Source organism: Euprymna scolopes, chromosome 9, assembly GCF_053919585.1.
Source record: "Euprymna scolopes isolate OS-2025 chromosome 9, ASM5391958v1, whole genome shotgun sequence".
Classification (NCBI taxonomy): Eukaryota; Metazoa; Mollusca; class Cephalopoda; order Sepiida; family Sepiolidae; genus Euprymna; species Euprymna scolopes.
In genome coordinates this window covers 35,232,337-35,255,255 of record NC_136490.1, presented here as the reverse complement: position 1 = coordinate 35,255,255, position 22,919 = coordinate 35,232,337, and the positions used below count along the sequence as shown (strand labels likewise).

The 22,919-nt window shown below is 31.7% G+C and overlaps 1 protein-coding gene across 3 annotated transcripts in view; it reads right to left on the bottom strand.

Annotated features, from left to right (window-relative positions):
* Positions 1-22,919, bottom strand: part of LOC145284498 (cAMP-dependent protein kinase regulatory subunit) — a 611,528-nt gene that overhangs the window by 66,981 nt on the left and 521,628 nt on the right. For all 3 annotated transcript variants that reach the window (XM_080133376.1, XM_080133374.1, XM_080133375.1), the window contains exons 5-6: positions 10,294-10,340; positions 4,907-5,005 (exon numbers count right to left, since the gene is read on the bottom strand). In XM_080133376.1, coding sequence (XP_079989502.1) covers positions 4,907-5,005; positions 10,294-10,340 — 146 coding nt within the window. The remainder of the gene's footprint in view (positions 1-4,906; positions 5,006-10,293; positions 10,341-22,919) is intronic.

The following is a 22,919-nucleotide window of genomic DNA, read 5'->3' as shown; positions in this document are numbered from 1 at the left end:
TAAAACTCCTGTCTTTGTACTTTATACATCTCTCTATCTTTCTCTCTTCCCTATTTTTCACCCGACTCTTTCTCTTCTACTCAGTCCATTCCTTTTTAATTAATGAGTTAAAAAAAAATTTTTTTTTTAAACTATACAAAATATTGTTAGAAACTCGCTCAATATGTTACCGTGACATAGGCTGACATATATTCAGTGGGTTTCTAACAGTATTTTGCATAGTTTTTTTTTACTTTTAATTCATTTTCCCAAACTTACTATGTTCAAGAGGGAGTCGGGCACCATTTTAAATTTTCCACTACATTGGTAAACACTATGTTTTTCGAGCTGAATAAACATGTTATATTAAATAAAAACACTAAAAAAGTATCCAGATAGAAAAATAATTCATCTTACCTTTGATAACATTTATTATATATTTGTTTTTTGACAATTTTTTCGAATACGTGTGTATAGTAATACAAACCTTAGATCTCTGACATAATAAAAATCCTGTACACATAGTTTTAATCTTTTTAGTTATGTTATTTGGATACTAAACAGAGTCACAGACGACACACTGCTTTTGTGACCTTCATCTTACTAATTTTTTTATAGCAGAAAGTGTAAATTCGACAAATTTTTTTGCTGATTTTATTTAAAAACAAAACAAGAATAAGGACATTAAAAAATTTCAAATGAAAAAAAAAAGCATCTGATATTTTGAATCGTAATGTAAAATAAAAAATATAAGTATTTTTTGATTTTTACTTCACCAAGAATTAAACGATAAAGGCCAATGTCATAATGGACAGAACATTGCCTCAGATAATAGCTAGGAAGACACACTGGAACATCCAAGTGGTTTCTTGGCACTCATTCAAGCAAATGGATATCATCTATTCAATATCTTGTAGAGTACTGGAACTGAGAACACCTGAAATTTTGACTATGACAGGCAAGTTTTCTGTCAGATAAGAAACTATCACTAAAACATGATAGTCTAACTTTCACATTGAGATTGTGCAAATATTTCATTATGTCACACTTCTAGGTAGTATTATACTTTCTCTAGATTTAAGAAAACAGTAGTAAGATGTTTATTCCCGATAAATGTCTGTGGTTAACTATCATGCAATCCACATCGTACATTGGTAATAAGGCAATTGAATCCAAATAAAAAACTATGGTTTACCATTGTCTCCACATTTTTGCATAAACCACACAAAGAAATTTGTCTGGAATTTGACGTATCTGAGTTATCTTTTCCTAGTTTCAGGATTGCTATCATTGTAGTTTGTGTCTATATGCCTGGGAAATATGACCATCTATATTTTATTGTATATTCTTAGAAGAAATTTTAGTGACTAACAGCATTCCTATGCTTTTAAATAAATAAATAAAAGCTTTAGTAATTACCATTAAGATTTATTTAGTTTTTATAATATTTTGACTATGATGAGTAAGTTGTTAAGATTTAAGTTAACATTGCTAACATCTGTAAAGGTTGCAAACATCTGTAAAGGTTGCAAACATCTGTAAAGGTTGTAAACATCTGTAAAGGTTGCAAACATCTGTAAAGGTTGTAAACATCTGTAAAGGTTGCAAACATCTGTAATGATGTTATTAACAGTTTCCTAAAAGTATGTTAGTTTAGCTAGTTTTGCGGGCCAGTACAGGCAGCGTATTGACATCTATTCCACTGATTCCCGACTGTGTTGTTCTAAGCCATATTAGACATTAATTCTACAGCAGCTGATGAAGCAATGATAGTCATTATAACGTTGCTAACATGTAGTTTGTGCTATGGCTGTCCATTTGATTTTGGTGACAAAGCTCGCTATAAAGACTAGTTGGTAGTGATTATGAGTTCTATCAAAATTACTGCAATCATTTGTCTGCCAAGGTTCTTCGGTTTATCCACCAATCAATGCCTCTTTTTAAGGACATGTTGATTTTTTTTTAATTCAATTTTCACCCCCAAACAAGGCACAGTGCCACTTTGAAGTAGGGGGCTACTATCAGGGACATAATTTACCGGGGGGGGGGCATTATGAAGGGAGATGAGTAGCAAGTTTTCATTAGTGTCATCATATTCTCCAATTTAAGTATATATAAACTAGGGAGATCAATGGATTTATATATGTTAATGCACCAGTTAACAAAATAAACTTTTCTATAGTTTTATTCGTTTTTTTTTTTTTGTTTGTTTTTTTTTTTAAATCTTTACACCCCATAGGGAATTATTACTGTAGCAGTTCCTTAATAGGACGAAAGATTTGGATAATTGATTAATTAGCTTCTTTTACATTTATGTTAGCATTTGATGGGATATATATCAAGCATGTATTGATTGCTTTATATAGCATGCACTGAATGGCAACAGCATGGCTATTCATTTGCATACTTTTTTTTTTTTTTTACTATGAGGCACACCAGTTTTGATTAAGACTGAGATCTCTCCAGAAATCCTATGTTCAGTATGAAGAATGTAATTAAATATATGATAAAGGAGAGAGGTAGTTTGGTTAAAGAATTGTTGGGAAACAAGTATGTAGGTATTTAAGAAGGATAATAGCAATGCAAAAAAAAACAATTGTGAAATATGTAAAAAGAAAAAGTAAACAAAAATATTTGGTAAATTTATTCATTGCGGACAATTATCCTCATCTTTCTTAGTTGTTTCACAATGTTTCGACCAACTATTCCTCAGGCCTTCGTCAGATGGTAACCACAACGGGATAGGAACTCTGAATCTCCTAATTGCATTCTCAGCAATTACTGCCATCCATAGTTGTTGTCGTCTCACCACGTTTTTGGCCAAGTAAGCCTCTGGCCAGCTTTGGATAGGATTGAAACTGCTATCTTCAGACAATTCTCAGTAATTGCTGAGAATGCAGTTAGGAGATTTAGAGTTCCTATCCTGTCGTGGTTACCACCTGACGAAGGCCAGAGGAATAGTTCGCCGAAACGGCGTGAAACAACAACTAAAAAAGATGAGGATAATAGTCCACAATAAATAAATTATTAAATAATACTCATCTCAATAATAAATTCCAATTAAATAATATATAAAAGTATTTGGGTTATAAATCTTCATAAAATTTATGTATTTGCAAGAGATTTTCACATATTAAATCAGTAAATATGGGACTTATTGCTAAATATAAAGAAAAATATCCGGGATGGTGTAATGTCTGTGAAGCCATAAATAAGGTTACGTTTAGACATAATATAATCTCTTAAGATGATGGAACTATGATCAAGGGGTGATAACTCCTTTTCTATTTGAAATAGAGTTAACTCCTCCTTTTTACCTCTTATGTGTGTTTTCATGTGGAAATACAAGAACTGGACATAAGATGTTGGCTTGAATGCAGGTAAATGAGGATGGAGATATAATACATTTGTCCATCATATTTGTGAGACACAAACTCAAGTAATATCGGACTAAGACTGATAGAAGTAATTTATATAATTGTGTGTGCTGTCTCCTTGGAAATAAAAGTCAACTGTGAGTATTCTCATTTTCTCAACTATTTTCTGTCATTTCTATGCTGCACATATTTTTTTAATAAAAATCGCTCTAGGCAAAGCATGATGCCACTTAATGTAAGGAACTAAACAAAAATACTACTTCACAATCAAAACCTTGCCAACAGTAAGTGTTAGATTGAATAGATTCTGACCCAGAAAACAGCAATTCTTCCCTCTTTGTCAGAAAGATTGCTCATGGAATGTGAGAACTAAAGGACAAAATAAGGGAAGCAAGACTTACACATATATTTATCTTCAGGCATAATCTTATGCAAAGCATTAATATTTATGATATACCGACACCTCCATTCATGACAATCTTAAAATAAGACTAACACTAGCAGATGCAGTGTGAATAAATAAATTCACAGAACACTACACACAGATCTTTCTGTTAGTCACTCAGTAAACTAATCTGGCAGTAGCAGGATTATCAAGTAGTTTCATGATTTTGTCTGAATTAAAAAAAAAAAAAATGGTGCCAGGTCATAACTTGCTGAAAAATCAGTATTACAGTATGTGCATTTATCTGTCAATTTTAGATATACCCAACATCTTTTTGCTTGCTTCTGATTTTTGTGTCGATTCAGAAATGATTGATTTCTAGGTAGCAGTCAAATCACTTACCATATTTGATGAGGAAGCCATTTTATAATTTAACAGAGAGGAAAAAAAATAACAGTTTTTCATTTAAATTGTTATCAAATATTTGCATAGGCTCAAAACAGAAAAATATTTACACATTCTCTACATAGATATAAAAATAAACTAACTGTACCTTATCAACGTACCCAAAATTTATTGGAGTAATTTTAGTTTAAATTTAAAGTAACAAACTTAAGATATAAGGGAGATAACTCATTTTTATTTTCAAGTGAAAAATGATAATCTTCCTTAGATTTTAAGATCGTCTCTGTTGTAATGATCTTGCTTGCTGGAATAATTTTTTTTTTAGAAAGAAAGTGAAGTTAATTAGTTATTTTTTTTTACTATAAAAATCATCTTGAAAGAATAAAGAGGAAGAAATTGCAAGTCAGAATCAATCTCTCTTTCCCTCCTCCATCTCTCTCCCTCCCCATCTTTTGCCTTTTCTCCTTCTCCCATCTTTATCTATCCCCCTTCTCTCTCTTTCTCACCCAAACAGACTTAAATTCAGATGTTAGATATTAAAACTATTCAAGTCTGATGATAATTTGATACAGTATGTATATATGAGAGATTCTTCTTATCACTAACTGTGAAAGGATACATCTTGAAGAGACATCTTTTATTTATCAAATTCTCTCTTGTAATTTGGTACCGATAAGATAATAATCATAATAAAGAGAAAAATCTATATACACATATGTAATCTATTTCTGTCAAATAATAATCTTAAAGAATCATTTACCTTTACAGTGGCTGCCCTTGGTATACCATAAATGAGGGCAAGTTCCCCAAAACTACCACCTTCGCCAATTGTGGTCACATGTTCATTGTTCACATAGACCTGCAGAAAGAAATGTAAATAAAATAAATAGCAAGAGAAAACAAATAGAAAAAAAAGTCAACAGGATAATTTTATTAAAACATTCTTATGCATAAATGAAATAATCCATGTTTGTATATTTGTACATCAGTTATATAACCTTCCACATCCATTTTACCAAATGAGATCATTAATGAAATTTTTAAAAAGTATCTGATGTCACTGAGTGTCAAAATTTAGGATTTTCACCCATTTTAAAATGAATTGTTCCAAACTAGAATTTTGTTATCCCATTCATTTTAAACAATCTTAAAAAGCTATTCTTTGCCAACTTTTGGATTTGATGAAATTTTTTAATACATCTAATTGCTACAATTTTAAATAGATGAAAAAGTTTACATCAATGAGGGGGATTAACATTGAGGGTAGGGGATGAAGGTTAAGAAAAGTGAGGTGGAAATAGGAAGAAGGAAAGAGTATATAATGAAGCACAATGAAGAGATTAAATAAAAAGATAATAGATTAAATATGAAAGTTAAAGGGACATAAGAAAGAAAGAGGGAGAAAAAAGAAAACGAGAACGAGAGAAGGGAGAGAAAAAGAGGAGAGCGGGAAGGAGAAAGAAAGAAAGAGAGAGATGAGAGAGATGACAGACAGAAAGAGATGAGAGACAGAAAGAGAGAGGGGGACGGGAGAGAAAGAGAGAGGGGGCGGGAGAGAAAGAGAGAGGGGGCGGGAGAGAAAGAGAGAGGGGGCGGGAGAGAAAGAGAGAGGGGGCGGGAGAGAGAGAGGGGGGGAGAAAGAGAGAGGGGGGCGGGAGAGAAAGAGAGGGGGCGGGAGAAAGAGAGAGGGGGACAGGAGAGAAAGAGAGAGGGGGACAGGAGAGAAAGAGAGAGGGTGGGGGGAGAGAAAGAGAGAGGGTGGGGGGAGAGAAAGAGAGAGGGGTGGGGGGAGAGAAAGAGAGGGTGGGGGAGAGAAAGAGAGAGGGGTGGGGGGAGAGAAAGAGAGAGGGGTGGGGGGAGAGAAAGAGGATACAGAAAGTAAAGGATGAAAGATATAAAAAGATAAGATGAGAAATAGATGAAAGGAAAGAAGAAAAAAGATTACAAACTGACATTTTATGAAGACAGACAACAACAAAATGCGTCTTTGTAGTAAAATGTCAAAACTCCATCAAATGAAGAAATAATTTCCTAATAACCATTCCTGAATTGTGGGAAGACAGCAGCAAGTCTACAGTTTTATGATCATCATGCCAAACGATTGATGGTTGCTAACTTAATCATAAAAAAATATATATATAATAAAAAATTATTTTATCTTTGGAAAATACAAATAAAATAAAAAAAAAATTGGGGAAATGTCATCCAAAGGAAAAATATTCCAAAATGTGTTTGATTTATAAAAGACATTTTCTGTTTGCCTCAAAAACTAGGAAATCTGGAAGTCAAAATCTGAGAGGAAATCGTTTTTGAACAAGAAATAACATAAGTTCTAACTTGGCTGTCTGGCTCTAGCTATTCCAATCAACTGCTTAATTCTTCTTCAAATATTTGACCCATTTTTTTTTTTTTTTTTTTTTACCTGGAACTTTTGAATTATTTAACCTCTGACCTTTGCATTCTGGAATGTCATAACATTTTTTTTTTTTCTAACAGATTGCACAGATAACAATTCCCAGGTATGTCACATTGTCACATCTGAGTGATTTGACGTTATGTTTTATTTAGGGTTGTATCAGTTAGGTCAAGAGTTCAAAGATTAATAGTGTGAGAGTTCAACAACCACAGTGAAACAGTAAAGAATTAAAAAAAATATGCAACTATTGTTTATTCTAACCGCGTCTTCATGAATAATATTTATTACTAATATATTGCCTATTTTCTATTAGAACCCTTGTTACATGCACACAACCTATGTAAATAATTGTTTTCAAAATTCATAAATAGTACTAGGTCTGTCAAACGTTTTAATACCACTTTTAGCTTTTCTCCCTTGATAATGCCTACACACCAGCTGAGCAAAACGTTGATTTTTAGTTTTAGGTCTTCTACGTTTCCATTTTACTCATATTCTCAGATTTATTTTAGCTTTTTATTGTCATGTATATAATGGAATTTATATCCCTAAAGGAAAAAACAATTTCTGTAGAAAATCTAAAGTGGAAGCGTGTAGCAAAAAAAAAAAAAAAAAAAAAAAGGTTTAAGAAAAAAAAAAAAAAAAACTTAACCTCATGAATTTATTTTAACTCAATAGGGTCTTTTCAAATGAGTGAGCTGGTTAAGATTTCCCGTCTGACTGAGGAATGATATAGAAACACACCGTTATGTATTTACGAAAAGGCTGGGTGGAAAAATAATAGACAAATACTATCAAAAGAAACAATGAAACCCCAAGAACGACTGATTTTTAGCAACTTTTCCAGGAATCTAAATGTTTTTCCATATATTATTAATAGCATTCTTTTAAAAATCAATGAAAGACAAAGTAAATATTTAAGTAAGTGTGATGTATGAAAATTAAACAAAAAAAATTAAACAAGCAAAAAAATTTCATTTTTCTCTAGATAGAAGTAGTTTCATGGAAAAACAGAGAAAAGTAAATGCACGAACTAATTCTGTATTTGATGAAAGAACAAAACATCATTATCATTAATACGATCCTTTCCCTTCATCTTATTGTTCTATTGATATCATTCGATGAAGGTGTTATTAAATAGATTCATCTATAAGACTAACGGACAGACACAGACACACACGATTAATTTGTTTCTGTTCTTATTTACTTTGGTTATGACAAAGGAACATCATCAACCGCAAAGGAATATCGTCAATGTTCCCATGATGCATCAGAAAATCTAATCAACTTCTAAAAAGGGAGATAATCGCTTGTAAATATCGGTGCTTGTTAACATATAGTCGACAGATCGATTTTTTTTTTTTTTTTTAAATATGTCGTTTTAAGCAAAAACAATATTATGTACTTAATTGTTATGCTGAAAATAATAATATACCCAAAAAATTATTAAGTAGTATATTGTTTATAGGTAAAAGTAATTTTTACAGAAAATTTGGTAAAAGCGCATATTTCTTATGTTATAAAGTAGACAGTAGGCAGGGGACGTATCCGAAACGAATATTTTAGATTACTTGTTCATGGTTGCAATATTTGTATTTTTTAGCGATAGACTTTATTTTACTAAAAATGCAGTAGCAGCTGTTATACTTGATGCATTTTCGTAATTTTTGGATATATTACTATTTTCGACATGACAAGTTTGTAATATTGTTTTTTGCTTAAAACTATATTTAGAAAATCAGTTTCTCAACTATATCTTAATACGCACCTAAATATCTTTTAACAATAATTACTGAGAAAACATTGCATTACTCAGTTAAAGTCAGGTTAGAGAGCACCACACCTAAATAAATACTAGCGTAAACATTGCAATTTTATAAGCACACACAAATCCTTATTACAGAAATCTGTTAATACCAATATCCCTTTTAAAATAGGGTCTGTCAAAGTGAACACAATTAAGGAAAAAATACTCTTTTTTTTTGCTTTTGTGAAAGTAATTATTATTGCCAGTTAAATATACGTTTTTTTTTTTTTTTTGCATAGGAGTTCGCACTTATCAAGCCCACTCGAGGATAGGGGTTAATGAGTGTACAATAGTCAATGGGATAATATCATAGTAATCGTTAGTAGTGGAAATTTGGTAAATTGGATTACTTAAAGGGACGGTTCAACAAGAATTTGTTTACGTTGAACTTGAAGACAACAAAATTGTAGTCAGCTGGAAAGCAGGCAAACGGAAGAGAGTTCCACAGGCTTGCAGTTCTAAGAAAGAAACTTTGTTCATGGAATCTACGTTTAGGTTTAGGTACAGAGTGAGGGAAATTCAATTAAATAAAACAAATATGTCTCTTTTTTATCTATTTAATTAAAATTGTAACAAATTAATTCCATTTAAAACAATATTCCGTGTCTTGTGTAAAAATAACTTTCAGTCAAATATTCTCCAAATCAATAAAACAAATAACACTTTTTGAAATGTATTTATTTAAACGTGCACCAGTTTAATTTACAGGATGACATACTTTGATTTTGGGGAAATTCATTTTAAAATGGGTAAAGTTGGAACTTTTTGTTTTAGTAACATGAAAATATTCACCAATCATCATTGGATAGTCTTAATTTGTAAAAATGTGCATAAAAAAGTGATTCCGTATGTACGGACATGAAGTGAATATCACTTTTACGGGTCCATGGTGCAGTTGTTAGAGTACTTGGAAAAATCAGTTGTTAAAGTGGTATTTTCCTGAAGGTTGAAGGTTCAATTTTGAGTGTGGGCGACCAAAAAATACAATTGCGAATTACTTAAGACTTGTATCCAGTCATGGCTGACAGAACAAGAGCATGCTATCCCCATGAAGTAAATAAAGGGTTCCATTCAAAATTCCGTCCAAATTCCTGAGTTCGACAGAAACATTCCCAAGTTCAACATGATACACCTGAAGACCAAAACATTATGAAAATGGCACTCAAGATGAGAACAGTAGTCGGATGAATCAAGATAATATGAATAATCAAACCTCATCTCAAAAATTCAAAAATGTAGGATTTTTTAAAAGTTATGTAAATATATGTAAATTTAATCATCTATATGTTCAATAAAGAGAACAGTATTTTTTGTATTTATTTTAATTGAAAGAATTGTGGAATAAATATAAAAAATAGATAAACTTACAGCAGAAACATCAATTGTTCATGATTATGAAGCAACTGCTTGCATCATGTAAAATCTTTTATTATTTATTAGAAACAACACTAAGTATTAGTTCAAAGGAAAATCAATTTACCTACTACTGCGGTACACAAGTAATATTAAGAAATAGTTTATTTTAAACACCTTATAGTTTCTCTAATAGTGATATAGAGAATTTTTTAAATAGAAATCAAAACTGCAAGCAGACACTGTTGTTTAGATCAATAATAAAATATATCTCCATGTTAACAATCTTTGTAGCTAGAATAAGTATTTTCAGAAAGAAACTAAAGTTAAAGAGTACTAGTTGTAAAGAAAAGGATGACAATGAAATATCGATTTGTCAGATTCAAGGATATTGATGACAAACTTTGATAAATAATACTGACTTTATTTTATATATTAGTCTAATTACAAACCAAAGTCGAGAATTTCAATGATAACAAAAGACATGCAAATCTAAGCTAAACTAGTTTCCAAAGTAGAAACATCTTTAGTTGCATTTTTAAAATAAATGATTCAGATACAAAATACTTACATCCACCTCTCCTTGATCAATGACATAAAAATTGTCTCCATCATCACCTGTAAAGAAACAAACAGAGGTTAAAAAAATTAAACGTTATCTAAAAAATTATGAACAAAATTTAATTTTGGCAACAGATAGCATGACTCAATCAGACAAATTTGAATGAAAAAAATCCACAACGCTTTCATGGGATAAATGAGGAAGATATAAATTTATAGTATATATCGTCTGCATTTATATGCAGAAGATATATACTATAAATTTACATTCCAATTAATACAAAAAGTCAATCCATAATAACGATTTTTTTTATATCCATTTATACTTCTACTATAAATTATAAATGCAGATGGTATATACTATAAATTATAAATGCAGATGGTATATACTATAAATTATAAATGCAGATGGTATATACTATAAATTATAAATGCAGATGGTATATACTATAAATTATAAATGCAGATGGTATATACTATAAATTATAAATGCAGATCGTATATACTATAAATTATAAATGCAGATCGTATATACTATAAATTATAAATGCAGATCGTATATACTATAAATTATAAATGCAGATCGTATATACTATAAATTATAAAGGCAGATGCTATATACTATAAATTACAAATGCAGATGGTATATATAATATAAATCTCACCGGTCTGTTTAAATGTATGTATGTTTGTCTAAAACTTTCGCCAGAAGCCACGGATTTTCATGAGATCAGTATCATTTTGAAGCTCGACCCTTTGGACGACAAATATCGAAAAATTGAATACTCATTCACAGACAGCTTTTTCATCATTTCATGACTCATCAGTGTAGCTATATACCTCACATATAAAGTAAAGTCAAAATTACTCCTATTTCTTTGACTGGCATGTCTTATAAAAAAAATACTGTTTTGCTCAGTATGTATTTTAGTTGCTTATTTACATGTACTTCCAAAAAAAATTTTTTTTTTTCTTTAGTTTTGTTAGAATTCACCAATTCTTATATTGTATCTACTTCGTTGTTTTATCCATGTTACATAATCTCACCATGCGAGTAAAAGTGAGTATATCTCTCTCTTAGTAAGTCCTCATCCTTCGACCCATTACTATTACGTATGAAAGAATTTTTCATGTTACACTGTGCATTCGCATGTCACATTAATCAATACGCCAAAAAATAGCAATTACACGGCTGTTAAATATACAAAACTACAAAGTTTTGTTTCCCTGATTGTAAAAGACTAAAAACAAGAACATTGTTCCTGAAGATATGCTTAGAATGTACATTAATAAAAAAAAAACAAAAAACTTTACTTATGACCTACTTTAGTAAGATACTACATAGAGTAGAAACATTAACAGAAACTGCTGCTTTTCTTCTATTTGGCTGAGAATGGCAGTTGTATTGCATTTATTGCAGGTGTCCGTAATGATCACAACTTAGCATTGGAGTGAAAAACTCTTCATTTCCTGTTGATGATGCTGTACACCAGAATCAAGTCTCCTTGCGTCATCTGCTTCTCAAATGAAAATAGATTTAGCCTTTTGAGTCTATTTCTAAATTATTGTTAGAAAAGCAAGCTAACTCAACAAAAGACAAAGTAAAGAGTGATTTAGTATTCATTAGGTTGAGCTAGCAGGTCTTTGTGAGATCTTGTTTGTTGTCATTAATTTAATAGGAAACCTGGTGTTGCTCAGGATATTTTAAATATTATCTGCACATTATACAGAAAAATAAAAATATTTGTTATATCGAGTACAACTCTAGATATTCAAATAAAACTGAATTTTTCTCCTTATTCATTTTTATTTTCCAGTAATAATTGAAAAATGTTTCCATATTCCTAGTTGTCTGATCAATTAAAAAATTAAATAATTAAAAAAAAAGTAAATAATTAAAGAAATGAACTATAGCAAAGTATTTAATTTTAGTATCAATAAGTGGAAATTGATTAGTCGCAATGAAAGGTCGATATATCAGTTTAAATACTATTTCGGTCAACTTTTAAAATCTCACGATAACTTTATATATTAGATTCAGTCGTTTCAATTTTCCTTATAGTATTGCATGACAAAAGTATGCACAGGCAGACACAAGCATAGATAAGCATACTCTCATACAGGGTGACCCCCCAAAAAACGGGCCCCAACTCTAATTAGGGCCCGTTTCTTAGTGTTTTGTCTGAATGAAATGAAACTTTGGTCATAACTAGTTTATTATATTCAAAACATCACATCAAAATACTAGGGTCTTTGGCCTTTTTTTCTCCGCTTTACAGCATAGTTCTAGATATACTTTCTGTTTTTTTGTTTTTTTTGGGGTCACCCTGTATACTAGGCATATGCAAGCAGTAGCCATAATCATGGAAATTTCACAGAGTTAAGACATCATAATAGATGAGGTGGCACAACGCTATTAATGTATGAATGATCGTTCTCGACATAATTGGAATCTGCACATTTTCTTATGAATGAGAAAACCAGCTAGTTGTCGATAGAAGGCTCGAGGATGTAGCTGCTACCACAACGCAATGGTAAAAAAAACAATGAATGGACACTGATCAATTGCACCTGTCGAGTAAACTCCCCAGTTGAAAACAAAAAGAGCGTTGCCATAATGACTGGACAAGATGTATCAATATGGATTTCCATTTAGTCTTCCCGAACCAAGGTAGCTAACACATTTGTATGTGTATATATATGTCGATTATATTTTCATTAGTCTATCTGTGTATGCCCGCTCCACTTTTCCCCGGAAACTACTTAGATGTGGCTAAAATTTTGTATAGAATTTTCTAATGATAAGATGCAACGAACTAAGTATTATAGTTTCCATTCAATGCACATTTAGGGTTTAATAGGGAGTACTATTTAATGCAAAAATGAGTATGAATTTACCCATATTCAATCATCAATTTGACATAAAGCACTCATTCTAAAGCCACAAGATATAACTATTTTCTTCTGCCCATTCCACGTTTTACCCCGTTTTTTAACAGACTAAAAAGTCTAGTGTGTGTATATATACTAGACGTTTAAGGCATTTATTATATACTGACAAGAAGAATGCATTTCTTTAAACTCCGTAGATTAAGGAAATTTCAATATATTTTATTTGAATATTTATTATAAATTCATGTAAAATATATTTTTACAGTCTTAAATTTGTATTATTCTATAATAAGCTCTATTTTCTAGCTCGGTTGTATTGAGCTTTTTTATTTTGTTGGAATATTAATATTAATATTTATATTTACTCTAAGTTTAAAGAATCTTTTAGCTTCTAAACTTAATCTTTACTGATTGTTTATATATCTATATGAGAGGGAGGGGAATAATGATTAAAACTTAGTGTAAAAGGATGATCTTTTGTAAAGAGTAGATTCTTCTCAGTTCAGTATGACCATAATCTTCAAAAAAAGGAACGGCAGAGTGTGTCAGTTACATGAACCATGTAAGTTGTCCAAATAGTGTTTATACAAAGGCAGCAAAAAGGCAGCATTTGTAATTTTTTCAAAAACTGCAAATTTAAGCTAAATTTAATGTAACTGTTTAAACGAACTATACCTCATTTGATTGGCCTTTTCTTCTTCTATAATTTTACCTATTCATATTTGACTTTTAATTGAAATATTCTAGTGTTCACGTCAATTTAAAAAAAAAACAAAAAAACTTCAAATTGAGGAGGCAAAAAGAAAGTCCACACAATGGAAAATTGTTATTTAAATGTAACTTTAGGACATTAATGCAACACAAATACAACAGGAATACAATGAACTAGTTAATATTTAGTAGCATAGCCCTTCTGCAATTTGACAGTGCGCAATCTTGGGAATTCCTTGAATTAGAATGCAGCAATACTCCGGGAAAAGGGCATCCCACTTTTCTTTAATTTTTGTCCAAAGTTCTCCCAAATTTGAAATTTTATCATAGCATAGCTGTTGCTTGATCTAATGCCATATGTTTTCGATAGGATTGAAGTCTGGAGATTGTGCAGGCCAATCCAAACACGGAATATCATGCTCTTCCAGGAACCAGCAGTGTGAATGCAGGGCTCTACGGACAAACTTATCTTTAGTTGACCTTTGACAACTAAATATTTTTGTTTACTAGCCAAATAGAAAAGTTACTAGCCAAACCCACATGATTTTTAGAATATGACATCTTCATTCTGCGACGAGTATGTACATCATAAAGATTTTTTGTGCTCTTTTTTTTTTTTTAATAAGTGTAATTCTAAATATGCAACAAATTTTATGTTGATACTTTAAGGTATAAACAATCTGATTTCTCCTAATATCTTTTAAAACAGCCTTCGTTAAAAAAAGAAAAGTATATTGTTCTATTAAAATTATTATTTAAATAATTTAAATAATTTTCGTTTTATATATATGTATAAAAAAAAAAAAGGTGAAAAGATATTTTTCATTCAGTAGTGAGCTTTGGAAGATTGTCGGTGAAAGAAATACAATCGCCAAAAGATAAGCGTTTTATTATTTCTAGTCGCCACTTTGAAACATCGCTCGCAAATGCGACTGTTTCACTTGCAATGTAGAGCCCTGGAATGGGAACATTATCCTGCATGAAAATGGGCATCCAAATTCCAACCAAAGTAGGGTAAAAAATGCTCAGTCATATTAATGTACTTGGTCGAATTAAACCTTGCAAGCGAACTACAGGCCCTGGACTTTTGGTACTAATAATGCCCCACACCAAAACTGAACCTCCACCACCTTGCAGTGTTTAAACTGAGCACCCAGGATTAAATTCTTCATCTTTCCGCCGACGGATATACTGCCTAGCCTATTGAACTTGCTTTCATCACTAAAAAGCACTTTTGACCAATATGAAGAGTCATGATCTTCATTGCATCTGACAAAGTCCAGACGGCACTTTCTGTTTTTTACAGAAATCATTGGCTTGCATCTTGCAACATATCCTTGCAAATTAAATTTCTTTTATCTGTTCTTGACAGTAGAAAGAGAGCACTTTTTAACAAGATTGCATTGTTGTTAGATTTGGGGAGCCGTTTCAAATCTGTTTCTTAGACTGCGGATCTTGATAGCATTGTCTTCTCTGTTAGAAGTAACTCTATTTTTAAAAAAAATTTTTTTTTGTTTGTTTAACGGCATATTTGTGGGTTATTTAATGCCGAATCCAGTTATTTTGGGAATAGTATTCGATGTTGTATCCAGTTATTTTATATGAGATTTTTATTCTTCAAGCTCGTTGTATTTTCGATCGTTAGTTCGTAGCTTTTGATTTGGTTGTTTTATAGTGGATTGTCATTTTTGTTCCCTGCCTTGCAGAATATTATTGGGTTTTGCAATGGGAGGGGGAAAAGGGTTACAGTATAATTAAGTTCTGTATTATGAATGTAGTTATATTGTTGATTTTATATTCAAATTGTCCTCATTCTTTAGGAAGGTTTCTTGGAGATAAATAACCAAAGGATTAAATTTGGTTTGCAACAATAAAATTTCATTGTAATTTGCCTTCAATCCACGGCAATTCCATTGGATTTTCTTGTAATTCATGAGGATTTTTTTTTTGGTTTGAGGAGTAACTTCAGTTTCCATGTCTTCTAATTCCGTAAATCTATTTGTAGTAGTAGTAGTGGCTTCTGTTTGTGGTAATTTCTTTATATTATTTTGTTTTTTGGTAGATGGATTTTTTGTTTGTTTTTCAAGTGTGTTTTTTCACCATGGGGAAGATGTATTGGTGACCTGTGTGGTCTTCCTTTTAACTGATTTTGTTTTTCCTTAGTTTCGTCTTTTTCAGCATCAGCACAACGTACTGATGATTTATTCTTTTGATCGACTTTGTTTTCTTGGATGTTCTTATTTTGGTTGAGAATTTGTTTTATTGGTAACATTAGTTAATGATTTAATGGGATGATTAATTCTTGATGATATGTTTGGTTTGATTTCATTTATAAATTTGGGCCAGTCGTTTGGTCCCAATTGTAACAATTTGCTTATTAGTATTTCGTATTTGGAGTCTTGGTTAGTGATGTTGGATGATATACAACTTGAGGTGACTTGAGAGTACGTCTTTTCCTTCATGTATCCATCAACTATTTTCCTGGCTTCAAGGAAGGAAATGTTTTTGGTATGTTTTATTGACACTACTTCCTTTTCTTTCTTCCAGATTCTGCATGCTTTAGCATAAGCAGGATGATTTTCTCCACAATTTACACATTTGCAATCAAGATTGCAGTCATTGACAGTGTGGTCTGGATCTCTCTGGCCACATCTGCTTCACTCTGCTTGTCCCCTACATGCATCCTCATGGTGCCCAAACTTCTAGCATTTAAAGCACCAAAGTGGGTTTGGTATAAAGGGTTCAACTTTTTCAACGTTGAACCCAATTTTGATTTCTTTTGGGATAGTGGGTCTATCGAACTGCATAATGTAAGTGTTCGTATGTATAGTCTGATTCTCTTTTTTTATTGTAATTCTTTTAACGTTTATTACTCCTTGGTTTTTAAGTTCTTTTGTTATTTCTTCAGTAGTGCACATTGGGAGGTCTTTCGATTTTACTACACCTTTGGATGTATTCAGATTCTTGTGTGGATAAGTTTTGATATTTATGTTGTAGAAAGTTTTCATTCCTAGGAGAAAAGTGGCATGTTTTTCTCTTTCCACTTCCACCAGTAGGGTTTCATTTTTTAAAGTTTTTACATTTTTGGGGTGTAATATATGCCGATATAATTTTATGTATAATAAACGGTGATAAGTCAGTTATTTTGGTTTCTTTGGTGGATTCCAATACAATAAATTTTGAGGATGTTTGATATAGTTCATTATCTGAACTATCCGAGTTGACGTGTTGGCGCTTGAAGTTTTTATTATTGGTCATATATATATATATATATATATATATATATAAATATATTAAATTCATTGTTTATGCTCCCCACCCACCTCGGAGTCCAATATTGGGGCATGTTAAGGGGGAAACTCATTCGCCTTGTCATGCCAGGGCTACATAAACAGTATACATGTTCCAACTAGAACTGTATTTGTTACGGTTTAGAGGAAATTGATAGAAAAGTAGAAGATATGTTGGGGCTTGACGTAACTAGCCGATTGATCGGATCAGGCCCCTCCGACCGCCCATCTAGCCTTGTATAAGGCCAAAGTGGAGTGTTGCAACTGATATCTTTAATTTCCCTAGATATCAGTTGCTCAGCCACCAGGATCCTTTTCCGGGTCATTACGGGTCGCCATCTACGGCCAACAGGTGGCCCCTTTGAGAGGTTTTTACTCTCTGCAGGGGGGCAGTCGGTGTATTCTAATGCCCCACCGACCAGGTTGGGAAGTAGGGAAGGAAAAAAAAAAGGAAGGGGAAACAGGAAGGGAAAAGGGGCTGTTGTTTTTGCAGAACATAATTAAGTTTTACAAAAGAGAATAGAAAACAAAAACAGAAGTTTAATGTAGGTGCATTTCATCTCAAGAAGACACTAGACAGCCTGATCTGGTAGCACAAAAGAAGTAACTCTAGTACGACCAGATTTAGTGGAATCACGAACACTGCTGGTGTTTTGGTGCTTTTGCACAGTCTTTCATACCATTTTCTCATCACATTTCAATCTGCGGCCGATTTCTCGATTAGATAAACCAGCAAGGTGGAGATTAACAAGCTTTTGACGATCACTAAGAGAAAGTCGTGGCATATGGACTAAATGTTACACTGTATAACCTGGAACAACAACAATTACGACTAGAGATGCTTTGTTGCCTGTTGGTGGATATTTTAAACAGATTTAGGGTCAATAATTTAAGCTGGTTTTAAGTGAATTTGTTGCTGCAGACTTTCTTTTTGCCTCCTCAATTTGAAGTTATTTTTGTAAATTGACGTGAAAACTAGAATATTTCAATTAAAAGTCAAATATGAACAGATAAAATGATAGAGGAATAAAAGGCGATTCAAATGAGGTATAGATTGTTTAAACAGTTACATTAAATTTAGCTTAAATTTGCAGTTTTTGAAAAAATTACAAGTGCAGAGTTTCTTTTTACCGGCACTGTACATGTATAAGTTTTTTAAGGTAAACATCTGATGAGTATGTGACTAAATATGCAGCTTTAACATAATTTTGCAGACTTGTTAGTTGAAATACGAAACAATATTGTAATCAATGCTTTTTGAAAAGTAATAAATGATCAACTGAGAAAACTTGATGTTTGGAACTTGGTGGATTATTATAAACTATATATGCTCTGGAACCCAATAAAAAGGCATTCATTGAGCTTGAACTTTTTCAAAATTTACAAAATTTATATAAAAAAAAGATCTTTTTCATTAGAAAAAACTTTATCTAGGAGAAGGATTTTTTTAATCCATTACGATTGGTATATACAAACCGAGTATATTTCCAGGAAATGATTCACCTATCATCCCTTTTGTACAAGATGGATTTGCCCGATTGTGAAAGACAAGAAGCAAGAAAGCTCGAACGTTCTAAAGAGTTTTATAATTATATAAATATGCGAGTTGTGTGTGTGTAAATATAGGGTTTTCTAAATCTACTACTTTATAATAAAATGATTGCAAAAATTCCCCTCTGGACCAATTTACTGTAGGTTTGCAATAACAGATGCCACATACAAATTTATTATGTCTAAACTTTTACCCACCATCTTATGTAACTTTAGAATGCCATTTTATACACATTTATTTGCTATAATTAAATCCGACATTACATCCTAGGAGAAACATCATGATCACTGAAATCTTTAGAGGAAGTAGTTCCTATTTTTCTTTCTAAATCTAAAGTCCTCCCACCACCCCTAGTCAAGACTGGGAAGATATATACACATAACTATATTACTCTGATACCCTTCTTAATTGGATCATACACTCATAGGCATACAATTACCTTTCCACTTTCCGATTCAAAAAATAATAATTTCCCTCTATTAACATTCTAACATTGGCTGAGAACATAATAATCTATTATTATTATTATAGAATTAACACCTTCTTACAAAAAATGAACACATCAGACCTTTACAAATATGGCCACTCTCTCTACACGAAACAATAGTTTTATGAATATTAAACCAAATACAAAATTATTAAACACTCATGATCATAAAGTTACGTATTTATAACCTCACATTTATGTGAACTACCCTCCCTACAAAAAAAATCTGTAAAATAAAATACAATTTATGGATATCATTGGTTTTTTTTCTTTTTTGCCTACAATTATACTGAGAAAACAAGAGGAAGGTGGGTGTTGGGCGACAACAACAGCTTTAATTTTTCTCATTTTTTTATACTTCAATTTTTCTATGAGAGGAGAGGGGCATGTTTCCACCGAGCAATGCCAGTTAACGGGTCCTGCTAGTTATTAATATTTTCGTTGTTGCTTTACTTGCAGTTCCAATAATGAGAAACAAATTTAAAATACTGTTGCCATAGAACCGTATCTTTACCAGCTTTGCCAGCAATTGTCATTGGAAAGGCAAAGAAGGGGGGGGGGATCATTAATTCTGAATAATTATTGATTTCTGGATTTTAAATTCATTATCCCCCCCCCTTAAGAAGGGATTAATATATTACTAGTAAAGTAAATGAGATGAGAAGAAAGGCGAAAAGATGAATATTAATTAAAATGAAAAGACAGAAAATGAATGCTTGAATAGCCTCATTTGAGACATGGTTTTCTTCAAAGTGCCTCTGGGGAAAAGTGACAAAAACAAAAATCTCAAATCTGCAACGACTGCTGAAGGGTTTTTACACCTAAATTAATAAACATAAATGAAAATGTAATCATTGGAAACTCTACAAATAAGGTTGGTTTTCTGGCATTTTTTATTTTTTTATTTACAAAGGAGTCATCACTTATCTAGGTCCGGAGGCCACTCGAGGATAAGGGTTAATGAGTCAATGGGACAATATAGTAATTGTTATTAGTGGAAATTTGGTAAATTGGATTACTTATGGCTCATCAGGAACTTGTTCACGTTGAACTTGAAGATGACCAGAATATCACCTCGCTTTTAAGATCATTTAGCAAAATTAATAGAATGTTTTATAATGGGCTGGGAGATGGGAGTTCAATCCTCTGTAAAGCCATTCCAAAGATTTAAAAAAAAATGGTACATAATGCCCCCTTGCTAAATACTGAACATCATAAGGTGAAAATCAAGGCTAAGTGAAGTAATCTGTAAAAAAGACACTCTCCTATATTTTGGTGTCGTAGCCAATGAAAAGGGATCTTTCTGATTGCCCTCGACTATGATCAACCCCCTTTAAGTGTTGAAGAAGAATACTTGTAAAAATATTTGGATGCGTGTATGTTACAAACGGGAATTTTTCACATGAAGATTTTGCATTAGAAGTTAAAATTTAAAAATAATAAGTCAACATTTTCAGAGAAGTCATGAACAGGAAGTCGATCTACTAAAAAAAAAAAGAAAAAAAAAGTAAAAAAAAGTAAAATCCTTTTTTGATTGTCGAACACTAAATTGAATGAACATAGTTTTTTTTTTTTTTTTTTTACTATGGGGAGAGGTTAATACTTAGCAAGAATCTTGCTGAATTCTTCATGTGATATGAACTAATCTCTACTATTATATAAAAGTCACTGTGTGTGTGTGTACATGCATTCCTTCCTCATAGGTTCCGAAACGGCTGAGCCTAGCTTTCGCAAATTTCACATAAAGCTAATTTATATGTCTGGCAGTGTTTTTAGATATCTTTTATGCAGAGATTCATCTGATAAGTATTTAAAATCGAAAAGATCTGATCTTAAAAATAGCTTTTCTCTCTTATAGATTAAGAAAGAATAACTTTTACAGTTTTACAGGGGAATATTTTATGTTACACCAGCCAAGCGAGAAAATTTCAACAAACCATTTCTTCTTAAAAACAACAAAACACATTTGTTATAATCTGAAGATACAGTTTAGTGGTAGAGCATCTGACTACAGATTGAATGATCCCCTGTTTAAGCCCGAGTGTACCTCATTATTTTATTTTAATTTTTTCTTATTAATTAGTTTGATTTATGATAAAAGAAGAGGTACCATTTAAAATCGCCACAAATCATTTCTTTGTTTCCATATTTTTAAATTAAACATTAATCAGAAGTGACTTTTACAGGGCATTCATCATCAAGCCCAAATATCAGCTGACGTGATATTGTAAACAAACACAGACGGAATTTGATGAATGACATTTTTTATTTATTATTTTGCATATTAATCCACCGGGAAAATTATTTCTTGTAATATATAATAATCAATAGAAGATTGATTCTATAATAATATATACTAAATCTGCATAAATTAAAATATCTGTTTAAGTGTGTTGTATGACCAGGCAATGTCGGGTTGCCAGCTAGTATATTGATAAAAAAAATAGGCACAGCAGAAAACGTCAGATGAATATGTATTTCTTTAACATAATGGTTATTACAGCTGCAAGAAGAAAAAAAGCACTGGACATTCCAGCAATTCTGATGAATACTAGACTCACGGCCAGTGTTAGGATTCCTATGAAGACCAATTATATCAACTAACAACACAGCTATTGACAAGATTTGTATCAATGAAACAACAATAGGCAATATGTTGGAGCTAGAAAAATTCCTCATGTAATGTTGTGACATTTGAGATTACCTGGTGCCACAACGTAGGTAAATGACTGTAAAGCTTACTTTTTCTAATATACTTGAAAAAATATAAACTCCTATTCCATCTTTATCGTCATAGAGTAATACAAAAAAAAAACAATACTCGAAAGTGTTTATGGGATGTAAATTTCAACATTTTGTAAAACGTCCTATCGATTTTATTGCAAAACTATGATCTTTTAGTGGATTATGAAACAATTCATTTTAAAACGGGTAAAGCCAAAATGAATGATATTCTGCAAAATCAAATATTTCTCGATTTCTTTTTTGCATTTCATCTTTGACGGAAGCAAAAATACAAGCATATTATTATATAGTCTAACTATGATTAATGTTAAAGAAAAAAAAAAGTTTGGATGGAATTTGTGTCTTTTTGGGACAGGATTCAACACAGATGTTGATAAATTAAAAGAGAGAGGGGGAGGGAAAGTGACTGTAATCATGTCAGCTGTGAGTTGGTTGAGATGGCAACATGGACATGACAGTAATAATAAAGCATGTGACATCGAAAAAAAAATAATATTTCAAATTGGAATCTGGCTTGAATCACAGGACTTAGATTACTGAGCTGAATTGCAAATGGCAGAAAGTGAATACAAAGAATTTTAATTGGTATTTTATGCAGCAGCAAATTAACAGAGAAAAGATGGCACAGATTTGAGCTGCTGCTTTAATATTAAACAGTGGTTTTCTCCAGTAAAGTATATAATTTAAAACAATTATTCGTCACCTGCGTTATTTTTATTATTCGCACTAGTATTATCATCGTGGATGTTATTATCCATATAGATCCATGGCGCAACAGATAAAGATTGTGAATAATAATCAATTGTGACAGTTATCAACAGAGATCAAAGTTTCAGTTTTCACTAAGACCCAAATAAGAGTTACTTTATAGAACAAAAATAATCGAGACCCAACACCATAGATTAAATAAAAGGTCCAGCTTGAAATATTGCATAATTTCCAGAGTTTGACAACGATTT